General features: G+C 35.1%; 1 protein-coding gene across 1 annotated transcript in view; it reads right to left on the bottom strand.

The window, feature by feature from the left end:
* Positions 1-7,145: 7,145 nt before the first annotated feature.
* LOC117563475 (uncharacterized) overlaps positions 7,146-17,152 on the bottom strand; it is a 52,778-nt gene continuing 42,771 nt past the window's right edge. Inside the window, exon 4 of the mRNA XM_034241832.2 lies at positions 7,146-8,373. Coding sequence (XP_034097723.1) covers positions 7,534-8,373 — 840 coding nt within the window. The 3' untranslated portion in view covers positions 7,146-7,533. The remainder of the gene's footprint in view (positions 8,374-17,152) is intronic.

The raw sequence follows: 17,152 nt of genomic DNA, 5'->3' as shown, positions 1-17,152 counted from the left end.
TTAGTGATCTTGCCACATACGAGTTCAGAACACTAAAATTCTCTTCTTTTTTTTGATGTTGTTTTTCGCTGCGCCCCACCCAAGCCCCCAAGCAGCATGTCCAACAGGTTTGCTCTTTGATCTAACTCTCCTTTTGCCACAGTCAGCCGCAAATGCGACTTATGATCTCACACACACACACTCATTTGCTTGACTGGGATAAGTCGGTTTTGTGTGGTTTGTGGATGCCACAGCTTGAGGAGATTCGCCTATTAAAGCTAAACTCACTCAGGTGCGGCGCAACTCTTAGGCATATAAATCCACCTGGGTTGACTTGGCCTCATAAACATATACTGCTAGGCAAAGACTATATTGCCTTTAAAATGCATTGTTTTATGGTTATAATTATTGTGGAATAATTTTAAAATTTGTTTTCCCTATAATATTGCTTCCTTAATATTTTATGGCGTTTGCTTGCTTTTCTCAAAAATTGTTAGTTTCAATACGTTTCATAGCTACAAATAAATTAACAACAAGTTTTACAAACTTCTGAAAAAAAGTGTTTATATTGAACTTGATGTATGAGTAAAGTGAGAAAAAATATACCAAAATATTTCTTTATTTTATAGCTATTGATTAGCACTTTAATTAGAGCTCAGATTAATTTAAGGAACGAGACAAATTCCGTCAGAGAATTACCCATATGTATTTTTTTCGCTCCCCATAGGGAAAAGGGTATTATAACTTTGTCTATAGTTGCTTTGGATGGTAATCTAATATATTTTGTGCACTACGGCAAATTTTAAATATACCAAAAATAATATACTGCAAACTGCAAACACTAAAATACACTATTTTTGTTGAATTAACATAGTATTGTCAACATACCAAATATAGAATTTGGTATTTTTATTATTCTTTATTTATTTACAATCTATCTATCTAAAGATAATAAGTAAATTCTATTACGAAGAAGAGAATGACAGAAAATGACAGAAGATATTTACATGGAAATGTTTACGAATAGAATTTGGTATAAATAAGTATTTTTGCGGTACATTAATTACTTGTAAAGAATTAAAATAATGGTATTATTTTATATAAAAATGTAAAATATAATCACTTTTATAAACGACTAAAAATTGTGCAAATATTAAACTGTAAAATTGATTGCAATTAGTAATAGTTAAATGCTTCTTCTATTTATTTAAACGCAATGTGAAATCAATCATAGAAAACTGAATTTTTGTTTTTTGGGCACTTAAATTGCACAACTAATTAATAAAATGCAACAAATTTAAAATTGCCATTTTAAAGGAATTGAAAACAATAAAATAAATTGCATCGATATATTAATACAAACGTGCTGTGTTGTTGATAGAGCGCAATTTGAAATTGGCATGTCAAATATTGTTTAATTGGCATTTCGTATTCGAGTCGATGTCAACCATGTTGAATACACAATACACAATATAATCAATCCATAGACAAATATGAGAGCACGACATGGACACGTTCCGTTGAAGCTCGACTAATTCCAAAGCTCAAACGTTGACATTTTGAATATTTCAACATGCATGTGATAAAATTCAAATGCAATGCAATGTCCAACAGTCCATCCAATTGTCCTAGCTTCGGAATGTGGCCTCACCGTGTGTATGTCCAGCTTTTGGTTGTCATCGCCATCGCTGTTGCCATTGAATCACTTTCAAACGTGCCAAAACTGTCAGTCGAGGATGGGAGATGGTCAGGAACTAGGCCAACGGCGGCGTCAAATGGAAATCGCATAGAAATGGAAATGCCCAAGAATTTCCAACTAGATGGGCGTGTGTACACAAATGCCCATACAAAAGTCTCGGACAGGCTTTCAGTTCCTTGACTGCAAAAGTCTTTAAGGCTCTGATACCCTGTAAAGTGGGCTTGGAGATTGTTACATTATTTGCGATTCATTTTTAAGGAAAGAGAAGAGATTACATATTAAAATTAAAAATAAACTTCGTTTAACAAAAATTGTAATCAAAAAATGGAATATAAAAATGTAGAATATAAAATGTTTTCATAACCTTATTTTGTTTTTTAATTAACAACATTTTAATAAATGAACAAATTAATAAATACTTAAATAGTTAGGCATCGCATTGAGAAATTTGTGCATTTTCACAATTATTTTTTAGATTGAAAAGTTCTTAAATCAAGTTTTGCAATCTTCTTTTCAATCTAGAATACAAAATTCTTGTAGCAAGATTTTAAACTTCAAATAAAATGCTTTTAATTTTAAATTACAAATTCAACATAAAAATATTGATTTAAGAGTTTTTTAACCCATAAATCTTATTTCAAGATTTTGATTTCTAAGATCGAAAACATCTTAAATCCCGATTTTTACTCTAGATTTTTTTCTCTCTTTATTATTTTGACTTTTATTTCAAAGAAATAAAGTAAATTAATGTCTACATTCCTTTAGTTGTATTATTGTTTTATAGTTTAATGTGTTTGAATATCTTATACATAACCTATAAATAACAAGAAATAATACAGTTAAAAAAAGAAAAAATAATATATTAAGAGTATTGAGAACATCGGGAATTATAAAGATAAAATTGTTTATAAATAGATTTTTAAATTTAATGAAATTAATCACCTTAATCACCTTTGGCAGTTCCTCTTTCTTAGATAGACGTTTTATAAATAAATTTAATAAATTCAGGTATATCAAAAGATTATTGTATTTAATATTTATAATAATTATAAACTATTAAAGTAATTGTTAATTTTATAAATAGTTATCTAATGCTCTTATACATTCTTAAGCAGAAGTACTTTGTAAATAGACTTTTCATTGACTATGCTTAGATGCAAGTCAACAGGGTATCTGAGCTTTGCCCTAGGCCAGTGCAAATATGTGACTGCGCATAAGGTCACACGCACACACACACACGCACACTCATGTCGTCACCCATACACTTGAAGATGTGTGTGCGTGTTTCGTGTCACATCAAATTGTTTACAATACAAAACACGTGTTGAAAAACTGTCATAAAAAGCATAGCATACTTGCAGGCGCCTTACCTTGGCAAACCTTGGACATCTTGTTGAAACGCCGAGATTGCTTTACTTTTGCTTTTGCTTTAGCTTTTGCTCTGGCGTTTTCTTTGCTTTATTCTGCTTAGCATTTTCTAGCGGATTTAATGGTTTTTCAAAAGGCACAAAAGGAAACCCCAATGTGAGGGCGCCTGACTTGCATTTTGATTCGCAGGCTGCCAAGATGATGTTGTCGATGTCGATGGCGATGTTGATGTCTACAATAATGATGATCATAATGATGTTGATATTGTGGCGGACAGCTCCGGCATTTCGCTTTCAAGTTTCAGATTTCACATTTTTGCAGAGATTCGAAGCAGATGCCACACACACACACCTTATCGAGAGCCAAACCACAAACTTCCGCTTATTGTTGGTGGCAACAATTAAGCCGCAGTTTGCAGCAGTCAACTTCATACTAGAGTTGTTTTTTTTTTCTGCGGCTTTTCTGTTGGTACAACGCACCCACAAAACGAGTGCCAAATTTCGAACCCACCTGGATATTATCTGTGTGTGTGTGTGTGTGTGTGTGTGTGGGTAGCTGTGGCATTTTAACTACAGCAAATTAAACTATAGTTATGCATAGAGAGAAGCATCTAGTGTGAGTTTACAGGGTGCGACACAGCGAGCAATTAAGTATTTGCATTTGATGCTGAAAATATTGGGGATTACTCGACCATTAGCCTGCGGTCAGACAAAATATTTCAATTCATTCGCAACAATGCGTGGCACATAACAAGTGTGAAGGGGTATGCTCAAATCGAAGATACTGTGTAGGAATGTAGTTGACCATAAACTAAAATAAACTATAGAATTGTGATTAAAAGAAGAATTGAACATGATTTAAACTTGGATTTTCATTATGGGCAATTCTTTGGCAGTAGTTGTCATGTGAAAAAATATGAACTTAAAGTATTTAAAAATTAATTGAAAGTTATTCTTATCGCTCTAGGTTTTTTGATTTACAATATACAAAATATTTCAATTCATTCGCAACAATGCGTTTCACATAACAAGTGCGAAGGGGTATGCTCAAATCGAAGATACTCTGTGAGCAAAGAGTTGGCTATAAACTAAAATAAATTTAAGAACTTTCATCATATGTGAATTGAAAAAGTGTTTGAACTAAACTTGATTTAAATTTGTATTTTCTTGAAGACATTTTCTTAATGTTGTTTTTTATAATTTTATATAATGTGTGCTACAAAATTTAAATTGAATTGAGTTCCCTGTTTTTAAATAAAGTCACATAGAGGTGTGTGCTGAAATAGACGAAACTCTGTGAGCAAAATGTTGCAAACAAAATAAAATAAATTTAAGAATTTCGAGCACATGTTTGGATTGAAAAAATTGTTAAATTAAACTCGATTTAAATTTGTATTTTCTTTAAGAAATTTTTTTTTAATTTTATGTAATATTGCAACACAATTTCATAGGAATTTATTTCCACAATGTCACATATCCCACTTCAGTGTTTTATGCAAATCAACACAGGGTATTAAAACGCTATTTGGCATTGTACAAACGGCTAACAAATTTCAATTAAAAGTTTAAATTAATATTTGAATACATTTTGAAAATAATTGATAAAATTGCTGTGCTAAACGTATTGGCTTATAGTAATGATATTCTTTATACAGTCGAAATCGTTTATAAAAAGTTGTAAAGTTCTTCTTGGAAATACGTTTTAAAATTTAAAATCGCATTTGTTTTTATTTAACTTTTTATTCAACTCTTGCCATATTCTGTTTAGTCATTCTTTTAAATGTTCTCGTTTATTTAAAGATATATCAATGGAAATGCTGTTCAATTTGTTGAAACATCGTCAGTTCATTCACTTTGCGGTCGAATTGTGAAGTCTGGCGAGAAACGCGTTGAAATGTGTTGAAAATGTTTTTAAAATTGTCGCCACACGAATTACTTGTATTTCGTATTTGTTATAAATGTGCGCAATGATGGCATTAATAATGGCAATACACACATAAAACAATAAAAAGACCATAAAATGCAAGCACATTTATAATGTTGGTTGCCCACCTTCTGGCACTCCCCTCCCTCCCTTTGGGCTCTTCACTCGATGTATCTTAATTAGCATAAATGGGTATTATGGCTGCCTGGGCACTTATATAACAACAATTTGACACTGCAACAACCACAACCACAACACACACACACATACACACAGAGAGAGCATTTGTCTTTTGTCTGTGTCACATGATTTAAACACTTTTATTGCACTTGTGGCAGTCAATCAGTGGCAGCAACAGCAACAGCAGCAGCAACAGCAACTCCAACTTCAACTTCAACTCGAACTTGAACAGCTTCCAGAGACCCTTGATTAATTATGCGGGTAGACTTCACTTTGGACCCAGCCTACAATTACTTTCCAAACTGTAACTGTAACTGTAACTGTTACAGTAACTTTTGTTGTTGCTGGAATTGTAATTGTAGTGGTGTTGTAATTGGTGGCACAATTAAAGACAAATTATTGGGTCTATGAGGGCAAAGGGGTAAACTAATTGCAGTTCTTGCCAACTTCAAATGGAGTTTCAAGTGAATAGCAAAACAGCTTCAATTTGTTAAATGAAATATGCCTACTTTAAGTTGACAATTGGTTAATAAAAGTAAAATGAAATGAGGTGAAAATAATAAGGAAATGACTAAAGAAATGCAAGCAAATATTTGTCCAATAACCAAAAATCGAAAGAAATCAAAGAAGTAGATAAAGAAGAAGAGATAGAAGAAGTTAACTCTCAAGAAAATGAAGTACAAGAAATAGATGTTGCCAAAGGAGATGATTAAGAAATTAATGCTGAAGAAGAAGTCAAAAAAATAAATGTTGAAGAAGAAGAGCTTGAAGGAGAAGCTGTCGATAAAAGTTAGCAAACTTAGCAAAGTTGAAGCTAAACTAAAAATTCATATACAATTGGTGGTTGTTATTTTGATCGAAGAAGTCAACAACACAGTGAATCTTAATTGAATTGTTTGATTAGAAACAGATTTGTGAAGTGAATATATGATATAAAATAAGGAACGTCAGCAAAATTCCCTATTTCTTCTTAAATGTTATAAAACTAAAAGAAAACAATGTAAAGAACTTAATATAAAGTTAATAATATATAAATATATTTATTTAAATTTATTTGAAAACTAATAAACGATGAAAATAACAAGTCGAGTGTGCTTGACTGAGAAATACTCGCTACCCATTTTGAATACAAGCAAAACAGTGCGGTATTTTTCTTAAAATATACCAATTTAATATACTGCCAAGGTCATATTTGGTATTTCGATGTAGGACAACATTCCAAATAAGTCACAATGGTAAAAAGATATTTGATTGTCAGCCAAATCAGTAAAGAGCCGATTGTAGTGGACGTAATTTGACAGACAAAAAAATGTCTTAAATAAATTCTACAATTTCTATCCAATCGCAAACAAGGAGTACCTCAGAAGACCAAATACTAAAATTATTGTTGTCTGAAAATGAATTAAAGAGTTTTAAATTTTATTTATTAACTTACTCTGATTTGATTGTATCTTGATTGATTATAGTGAAATAAACAAATACAATATTGAAACCAAAAATATAAAAAAAACACAGTCTACTTTTTTTTGTAATGTTTTTCAGCTTTATTTGATTTTGACATTGGCGTATGTAATTTTGGATGATTAAGAAATACAATAGTTTGTTAGCTTTAGAATGTATTCGTAATGCTTAGAGCTACACACGATCGGTTTATATAACATATATAGATAATATATGTATAATGTATATATATATATTTATGTATATGTATTTATGTATATTGTATGTTTGTATGCATATGGTACATAGAGCTAAAAACAGTTAGATAAAATTTGATAAGAAAACAAGCAAAGTTACAATATTATGGACTTATGCATAAAAAATGTCAATGAATGAACATTACATACACTTTATGGATAGTACAAACGACATACATGTGTCTGTATCATTATCATTAGCATTATCTTTATGTTGACGATATTTAGAAAACGTTATAAAACTCGCTCGCCTATTGACAATCGTTCGAACTAGCTTAATTTTGTATTTATTACGATTATTATGTTAAAACTAAAACTACATAATTTTTGATTGATTTTGTTAGTTTTTTTTTTTCTTTCGTATTGTAGTTGTAGTTTATTAATTTGAATTTACTTTTATTGCGCATGTATAGCTAATGTCTAGGAATATACAGACGCCTAGATGGTATCACAGATAAATGTGCTCGACGACGACGACGATGACGACGACAAACACATTGTCATATAACTATAACAAATTTGATTACATAACTATTTGCCTTACGATAACTCGGGGGAGAGGGTGATGTGATTGGTTACTGGAGACTTTTTGGGGGGATTTATATTATCATATTTGTTTAGCGGTGACATGTGCTAATTCTGCCACCAGAGGGCGCTCGTGTTCCAGATCCACGCGCCCGACGCTGATCAACGTTGCTGCTGCTGCGAATTGATCGGTCCAAATGCCTGCATGCTGTAGTAGCGTTCATTGTCCTCCTTGACCACGCTGGTCACATGATGGAACTGACACGGATGCGAAATCTGCGACTTCGGTGGCAACGGAGCCGGCTTCACGCGCTTCTGTTTCTTCTGCTTGCGTCCGGGCACCGAGAGAGCAATGTTCTCGGGATCGCTGACGAGACGCTCGACATGCTGCCAGAGTTCACGGGCAGCGTCTGTGGAATCGAAGCTGAAGCCAATCATTTGCTGATGATTGCTCGACAGGCACATGGTGTGAAACGAGGGGCCCGCAATGCGATAATTCGATAGATTATCGACCCGATCCGACCACAGGGCAAAGCACGAACCCCGTTCGGCCAACACGAGTGTGACACGGGGCATCGAACGTGCCCGAGCATTGCCCTTGTCATGAAGGATCACCGGGATGCCGGTGAAGACGAGACGCCAGTCGCCATCGTTGCCAGTGCCCTCATAGAGATTGGCCAGAGCGCCACTCACAAAGATCTCGGTGCCGAGGCCGGCAAAGAAGCTCTCCACTTGACCGCGTTCGTAGTCCGAGAGATTTGTGTTGCTTGTGGTGTCGGTGCTGATGGTGTCCGCATCGATGTCCGATGCATTGTACAGCGATGTGGTGCCATGTGCGCTGCTGCGTTGGGCCGACGATTGCGAGTGTGCCGACCAATCTGGATGGAGTATGAGCTCATCCCGCTGCTCCGAGGAGGCGGTGCCCTCGCTGGACTCCGAGGGCGGGGCCGAGTCACTGACGGAGCCCAAGCGACGACGTGTTTGCTGCATCTGATGTGACATCTGCAAAGAGTCGGAAAGAGAAGAAATTTTCCAAATTAGATTTGTGGCAACAGTGTAAAAGCTTTTTCAATGCGAGGTTTTTGCGGTGCGAAAAAGAGTCTGGCACATTACAAAAACAGCCAAACCGAATCCCAGCGAATTTTGTTTTCGCTTGTTGTTGAATGTTGTGCTCACAAAGTTGGCAGTAGTAAAAACAGCAAATTCCCAGCACGCGCTTTGCCTTTTGGCTGCACTTTCTGCACTTTAGCTCTGCAGCTTTGTGCTATTGTTTGCTATTGCTTTTTTATTTGTGGTCGCTCATCTGGTGAGCTCAACTGGAAATTATACTCGTACACAATCAATTTCCGCTCGAAAAAGTATTGTAAACAACATCATCACAGTTCGCAAATCAGCTGAACTTATATTTGCACAATCTATTTAAGCCAATTCTAGCATTGATTTATTTCATTAAACCTTTATTACTTAATACAATTTTCAAGTGCACAATTTACATTTCATTTGGCAATGCTTAGAAAAATAGGTGTTGATTACTCATGCGACATGTTGTGCAATCAAATCAGCACTTTATTGACTCCGCTCACTTTGCGTATGAGTAATTTGAAATTATTCGTAACAATAAATTGAGTTATCGCAAGTTTACTTTTCGTAATAATTTTATGCCCTCTAGAGACTCGTTTAAAAGCTAAGAAATATTTCGAAGAAATTTCAATTTTATTTGGCGATTAAAGTTAATTTTACAAAATATAAATCAAGCCCTTATAATTCGATAAAAGTTTGGCAAATATAAAGCAATTTATAGGGGCGGAAGTGGGCGTGCCGAATCCCTAGACAGTTTTTAGCTACGTTTGACTTATATACATTAGTTTTTCCAGCAAATTTTACGTATAGTAAATAATTCTAATGGTATCAGAAATCTGGGAAGTATAAAATTCTGAATATATATATGAATATATAAAATAAGCTGATAAGCTGATTATATTACCAAATGCATTCTTATTCAATTCAAAATCATAATATTAATATTCATCTAACCTTTGGGTGTCGCCTATAATAATTATAGGTGAACTTTTGATAATTCAATTTGATAATAATCGCAGCATTCCAGAAAATGTGTCATTAGACCTTTATAGGGAAGGTGCCATATTAGTCTTAGTTGCAGCTTTGGCTTGATCAATGCAGTCAATGGATAGTGAGCATGCTTAGCTCAGTATCCTTAAGCCCCTTTTCTCTTACATTACACATTCTGATGTTAAGGTATTGTGAAGTCCCACCATGCAAATTCAAGATCATAAGGTGCCGCTTATCACATCCCTCACCACTCTCTTACCCTTCCTCTCATCTACCTCTTTCTCTTACTGTCTTAAAGTTTCTGAAGTTGCGCTATTCAGACTGTCCACAGAATCAATTAGTAGACTAAGCAGACCAATAAGATGGTTGCACACAGAGATTTCTTCTTAAAAAAATCACTGCGTAACATTGCTTTGAATGCTGCCATGAATGCTGCTGTATACTAGGCAAAACCGTGGTTTTAATATAACATTCTAGATTAACTATAGACGTGGGCATTCATGTAATCCAAAACCAAACCTCCTTTGTTATATCATTAATGCAAATCTTGGTTTTGTCTTCATCAAAATTTGTTCAAGAACCACCTTTGTAAAGTAGTTAACTGACTGACAGAAAGTGTCATAGAAATGAAACACAATGACAACAATATTGGTAAATTTCTAAATGCTTTTCCTCCCTTTCAAATACAAATATGCAAAACATTATTACACGTAATTTAAATCCATCGTAATAATCTAACTTTCGTCAAAGTGTAATTAATACACTTTAAATCATCATCTGTTAATAAGCTAACACTAATTGTAACACGTAATTCATTTAGTTATTGACCGTTACATAAAGATTCTGTTACGGATATTCCGGTTATCATAATATTTAATTAACAAGCACAGACATTCCCAATCAATACTTTCGTTCTCTTGATTGCTCCAAAACTTAATCAATTTCGAAGAACAAATATGCAAACACGGAGTAGCAAAAGAAGCTGAAGCCAATTAAATGCAACTGAAATTACCTGCTGAGCACCGCATCGCATCGCTAATGAATGAGAATGTTGCAAATTGTGGTGCTCTGCTTTGGTGGCACAGCTGAGTTCAGTTCAATTCGGTTGAGTTCAGTTGAGCTCTGCTCGAATTACCAAAAACCGCGTGCAACCCCAAAATGCTTCAGCAACAGCAGCAGCAGCAGAACGTGGCACGTGGACATTGGCACGTTTTAATTAACGCCACAAATTGCTGGTCACGATGTAATTAAATTATTTAAATTGCTAATTTCAAACTGAAAGTGGCAAATAACAATTTTGTAGTAGCGCTAAAATGGAAAGTGCCAAAGCAAAAAGTAAATAAAAAAATTAAAACACGCAAACTTTAAAATCAAAAGCGCTTTAAAGTCGCACGCAGCGTTGGCAAAAAGCATAAATAATAATACAACGACATTTCGACACATTTTCAGAGCGAAGCGAAGCGAAGCGAAGCGAATGGCAACCGACCTGGGACTCGTAATGGGCGCGAGGCAAGGCAAGGCGAAGTTGCCACAAACCACAGCCAGAGCCAGAGCCGGAGCCGGAAGTTGAGTGGCGACAACAAAATATACAAAATGTATCTCACATCCGTTGAGAGACGACAAGCGAAAGAGAGACAGAGAGGGAGAGAGAGAGAGAGACAAGCACTTGTGAGCCTGTGGCACACTTTTCGGCCAAGTTTTTCTTCTTTGGCGACACAAAAACTTGCGGAGTAAACTTTACCCGAGGAGTTGTTGCAACATTAACGCGGTTATCTATAATTTACACGCACATGCCCTTTCCCCTCGACTCCTGGCGGTGATTTCTTAGCTCAGCTCCAACAAGCTGGATGCACATTTATTGTTGCCATTACTCCCCCAATCTTTTTTTGGGCCGCTCCCCCGAGTCCTTTTCTACGTGTCACCCCAATCCAAAAAGCAAAAGCAAAAGCAAAAAAAAGAAAAATAAAATACACAGAAAAAGAAAAAGAAAATATCTTGCGAGCAAAGATTAATTGCTCTGCTTTGGCTCGGCTCATGGCTGGCAAATATATTTAGTGCCGAGATTTATGTTGCTTCATTACGAGCCTCTGCCACTGAGTGTCCTTTTTGTCCATCGCCTGGCTTTGTGTGTACAACATTTGGTCGAACAATTAAACAAGTTCTACGCTGGCCAGAACGAGGTTGACGTTTTTATTGTTGTGGCAGCCGTCGAGCAAATGAATATTTAATGCCTAATGCCACACGGCTCCTAAAGCGAAAGTGGAGACTCAACCATGTGGCCTTCATGGTATCGATAAAACAACACACAACGCAAGTTCAATGTCAACCCGTGCAACCCGGCGTATGCGCAACATTTTTTCTATTTTGTTTCGTTTCGTTCGCTTGCGTCGTAATTTATTTATAGCCAATAATCGAAATTGTACCGAACTTCTGAAATTGTTATTTACGATCATATACGTAACTCTTGATTAGCTACTTGAACAGTTAATCAATATCGCCTTCAAGTAATTAGTTCTAATTTGAATTAAGTTGCTGTCGATGCTTTGGGAATAAACAAAGAAAAGCAACAGTGAAATTTAGTCTGCTTATTAATTTAGTGCACATTTAAGTAATACAAATACTTTATACATATATGGTTATACTTTAATACAAATTAAAAAGGCAATTAACAAATTGGAATTCTCAAAAATTCATTCGTTGTGGCAAAAAGTCCAATTGATATTTCCCATTAATAAAAAAATATGAGTTTTTAAACGTGTATTATCTTAATTAATTGTTGCACGAAATTCAATTATGCAAATGTGTAAAAAAACATGAACAAAAATGATAAATGAATATAGAAAGCTTGGCAAAAATACAAAAAAAATCAAGTTTTTTTTTGTGAGATTCAATCAGCTAAAAAAATGCATGACTAATTGAAAATTGAATAAAATTTAAAATTTATTCAAAAGCCACATTTTATGTATTATTTTTCAGCACAAAGTGGAACTCCCACATAGTTGTAGAGTAGAGTAGAAACTTGGCTTCAATCATTTGCCAACGTTTCGAAGATCTGTCAAAATTTCGATATTTTATTTGATTTGTCAAAACGCTTGAAATTGACAGCCCAAAGAAGCGTTAACAAAAGAACTAAAAATAAAATGAGAATAACAAAAGTGCCAAGCGAAATGCGAATGAGGAAAGGAAACACAATTCGCATTTTGTGAAAAGCCAAAGTGAAAGAGAAACCCCAACAACAAATTGTGGGGCCGCCCGTCATGTGCATGGGGCAGGTCAGTGAAATGTTGTCAGCAACAGAGGCAGAAAAGAGAGTGAGAGAGCGGGCGGGGAGTAGGAGGAAAAAAACAAACAGAAATCAAACAGAAATTGTAGAGCATTGTTCATATTGTAGTACAGTTGCGTGGGGCATGCAACAAATACTATAGCACATACAAATTCGAGCTTCCCAATTTGAAATCATTCCAAAGGGCTGGATCCGGCAAATGTTAAAAGTGTGGGGCGTGTCATACAAGCTGATGGAATACGAGTACGAATACGAATACGAGTTTGAGGCCTGCGGGGTCAGTTTGGCAGTTGAGGCCTTTTATGTTAATTTCTGCCTGGTTTGCATAGATCAACGTTGGCATTATGAAAAATTGTTCAAGTGCAACAGCAACAACAAAAAAAAAAAGAAAAATACGTGCTGTGATTTAATTTTTGTGACGTTGGCTGCGGCAACTGCCAAAGGGGAAAATTCAATTAAAATGCACAAAGCCATCGTCTCGCCGAGTGCACAACTTGCCCCCTGCCGCTGGCTGCCCCTGTTGCCCCTTTGTTGCACAACAAGAAAATTATTGTGTGCTCACGTATGTGTATCAAAAATGCTTAAACTTAAATTGAATTTGTTATTAAACCAATTTCGTTTGCCCATAAAGCAAATTTGCATGCAAAACTGAAGCTGCATCTGAAAATCCCGCCTCAAACTTTATTTGACATATCCATATCCAACAAAAATTACACATTAACTCCCAAGTCGATGGAGAAGAAAGAGAGAGAGAGAGAGAGAGAGAGAGAGAAATGCGCTGAGCTGGCATCACACAAATCGCGCGCAGCTCTGCCACCGCAAAAATTCCACTGACAAGCGCTCAAGTTTCCAAAACTACACAAAAATTTTGCCACGTTGCGCATACGACATGCTGTACGTCGCGTATACGCTAAACCGAGCAAAATTTTCATAACAAAAACGCAATGTTATTTCGCATAAACATGCAAATTTCGCACCATTGTATTTTTGGTTGTTCCAGCTCCCCCCTCTCATTCTTCCTCTGCACAGACTACGCACTGCAATGCACTTGTCCCAATGAGTAATTTGCATGTAAATACTTTTGCCATTTGCCATGCTCTTTGTTTGCCTTTTGGGAGGTCTATTGACTATGTCGCAACCGTAAGTCTAAATTTTCATACACTACTAAAATTCTTTAGACAAAAAATGTATATGAACTCAAAATACTGATTCTAATTCTCATGTTCAAGGTAAGTCTATTGTATGACTTGACTTTAGGCTAATGAGTTTTTGTTCATGGTTTTACATTGATTTTAGATTTAGCATAAAGATTATGATTCTATTCTTGTAACAAACCGAAGGTTTTCAAGGTTAATAAGGTTTAAATTAAAAACTAAAATTTGTGATTAAGATCTGAAAACATTGAAATCATTTCTTGAGTTCTACATTATTCTACTTTTATTACAATTTTAGTTTGGATTTTAATTGTATTTTCAGCTTGAGTAAGCAAATAATACAATGAGTGTTTTGTTCTCAGCTCAACAAGTTAGATATTGTGTGGGTTGTGAAGAGTGTGAAAGATTTGAAAATGGAATTCCGTTTAATTCCTATTTCGAATGTTAACGATAAATTCCATTTCTAGCTATTGTGTTCGCAGCTGAAATTCATATACGTTCTAGAGCTGATTATTCTTTAGAGTATCTACGCCTCAGCTTGCGGGTCAACGATATTTTGCTTATTCATGTTTTGTTTTCATTTTTTCTTTCCTCTTCCCCTTTGGCGTTTAGTTTTTGTTCATGAACTTGACGACGTTCTGTTGGCATACAAAAAATTGTACACAAAGCAGCTCATTGTTGACGAAGCCGAGGTTCTGAGTGGGCGGCAAGCGCTGGAGGCGACGGTGAAGAGAGATTGTTCAAGTGTGAGTTGAAGCTGGAGACGAGACTGTCAAGTAGCTGACTAATATTTTTGTTAACTTGCAAATTGCTGTCAGCGCATGAAAAAGCAAACCGAGTGGAACTCTCGTATACAAAAATATACTCATACTCATACTCATATATTCATTCACATTTGACGCTCAAATTGCATTCGTTCATGTTGCTGCTGATTTATGGCTAAAATTGAGCAACACACAAATTTGAAGTTTACGTAATGTAATTCTAAGAAAACATGCACATGCTGTAAGGGGGAAAATTTTCCATTTTGGTCGTGCACTTGTACAATTATAATCACAATTATTATTAATTTTGTATAACTGTGCGAAATCGAACAGAACGTGGCAGGCAATTTGAATATGAAATGTAAATGACACGTGCTCTGAATAATGCAAGATGATTTTGATTGTTTTGCTTTTGTCGGCTGTCTGTGAATCACACTTGAGTCTTTAATTAATTCTATTTGAAGTGCAAAACTCGAAGTTATACTTTAATTAGGCATTATTCTCTCGAGCAGTGATTATTCCTAAATAGTTTAAGTCTATTTTTAGCAGCAAACAATTATCACAATTATTTTCTTTTTATATTATTTGCAATTCGAAGTTCGTCATAATTTTAACTTTATGCAAAATGCGACGTAATTATAGAACAAAGAAAGATAAGCTTTTATAGTTTATTTTGAACTAAGGAAGAGATTTAATTTATGGGGTATTTAAATTATTAGAAGTGTAATTGAAAGTTATCGAAATTAATATAATTTTTAGTGACTAACGAGTTACATTTATATTTAAACAAAAATTAATTTACCTAACAACATTTAGGGTAGCTGATAATCTGGTATATTATAACTTCTAGTGTATTTCGCACTTTAACGATATACCAAATTTGGCCTTTGGTATATTTTACTATTTTTGTCGTATATTATTCAGTATATTTTTAGAATACTACCGCATTTTTTTGCTTTCGAGCTGTCGAGCATACTCGACTTTAGCTTTCTTACTTGTCTTAATATATTTTTTGCAAAATGAGTAATTCAATTTTCCATTTTATTCTTTTCCGTATTTTATTTAACATTATCCATTTGCTAACAAAGTTAACAACCACAATTTAAAGCGCCGTCTGCTGAACAAAAAATGTTTAAATTTTGCAGACAAAAGCATTGAGGTTTTCATGGCTTTTTTGTTTGAGGTAAGGGCTTTTGGAGTTTTGTGTAATTGTTTGACACATCTGGCAAGTCATGGCGATTACATGACTGAATGCCGTGAGTGGAAAGCTGCCAGCAAAGGACTAAGGAGCATGGTTGCTATGTCTCTGTGTCTGACGATGCTCGATTGGCCGCAACCTGCGACCATTGCAACCAGCTGTTGCAGCTGAAGCCATGAGGGACATGAATCGACAAAAAGTTTGCAAAATGCTGCCAAATGGCCGCAAAATAAAGATGGTCAAGTAAATTGAATTGATGCTGGCAAATCGTTTTGGCACTCGCTCAATAACTCTTCGCTCTAAACGTGGCCAATTCAGAGCCGAGCTTAAGAGGTGACTTCTCAACCCACTTTGCTGGCATTGTCTGGGCCCTGTGGCATGCTCCACATTGCTGTATTGTTGCAACAGCTGCAACAGCATTGGCAATTAATTGTGAGAAATTGTATCACATAACTTTTAATGCTGGCCATGTAACCTGCTCTATATTTAAATCAAATTCCCACTGCCAGTTGCAATTATGTGGCACCCAAAGCGAGCAACAAGTGGCATTCAAAAGGTTACCTGAGCCTCAGCCAGAGCCAGAGCCAGCTCTTCCCTTAACATGCTAAATAATTCAGTGCTGTGGAAAATTGCCTCCGGTTGCTGATGGCGTGTTTGGCATCAGCAGCAACAACTTTAAAATATAAATTTCAATGCATTTTTAGCATGTTTTTATACCCGCTATCCATACGATGGAAGGGCATTATCACTTTGTGTCTACATGAAATGTATGTAACAGGCAGAAGGAGGCATCTTCGACCCCAAAAAGTATAAAAATAGTTAAGTTATTGTATGGGCAATATGGTATATTTTGCACTCTATGGTATATTTTGAATGTAGTACTGTAGCAATACAATTAAAATAGGCTTTGGTATATTTTTGATAATTGGAGATATATTCATCTGGTGTATGGGCAAATATGGTATATTTTGCACTCGATGGTATATTTTGAATGTAATACTGTACCAATACTCCTAAAATAGCCTTTGGTATATTTTTGGTAATTTGAGGTATATTCATCTGGTGTTTTTTAAAATCAATACTGTGTTGTTTCAATATACCTAAACAGCCTTCGGTATATTTATAGTATTTTGCGGTATATTCATTTGGTATATTTTCATATATATATTATATTCATCTGGTGTATTTTAAAATCAATACTGTGTTGTTTCAATATACCCAAACAACCTTCGGTATATTTTTCGGTATATTAATTTGGTATATTTTCATATTTAAATTATATTCATCTGGTGTATTTTAAAATCAATACTGT

The sequence above is a fragment of the Drosophila albomicans genome, chromosome 2L (assembly GCF_009650485.2).
Source record: "Drosophila albomicans strain 15112-1751.03 chromosome 2L, ASM965048v2, whole genome shotgun sequence".
Lineage (NCBI taxonomy): Eukaryota > Metazoa > Arthropoda > Insecta > Diptera > Drosophilidae > Drosophila > Drosophila albomicans.
This window is presented reverse-complemented; position numbering and strand designations above follow the sequence as displayed.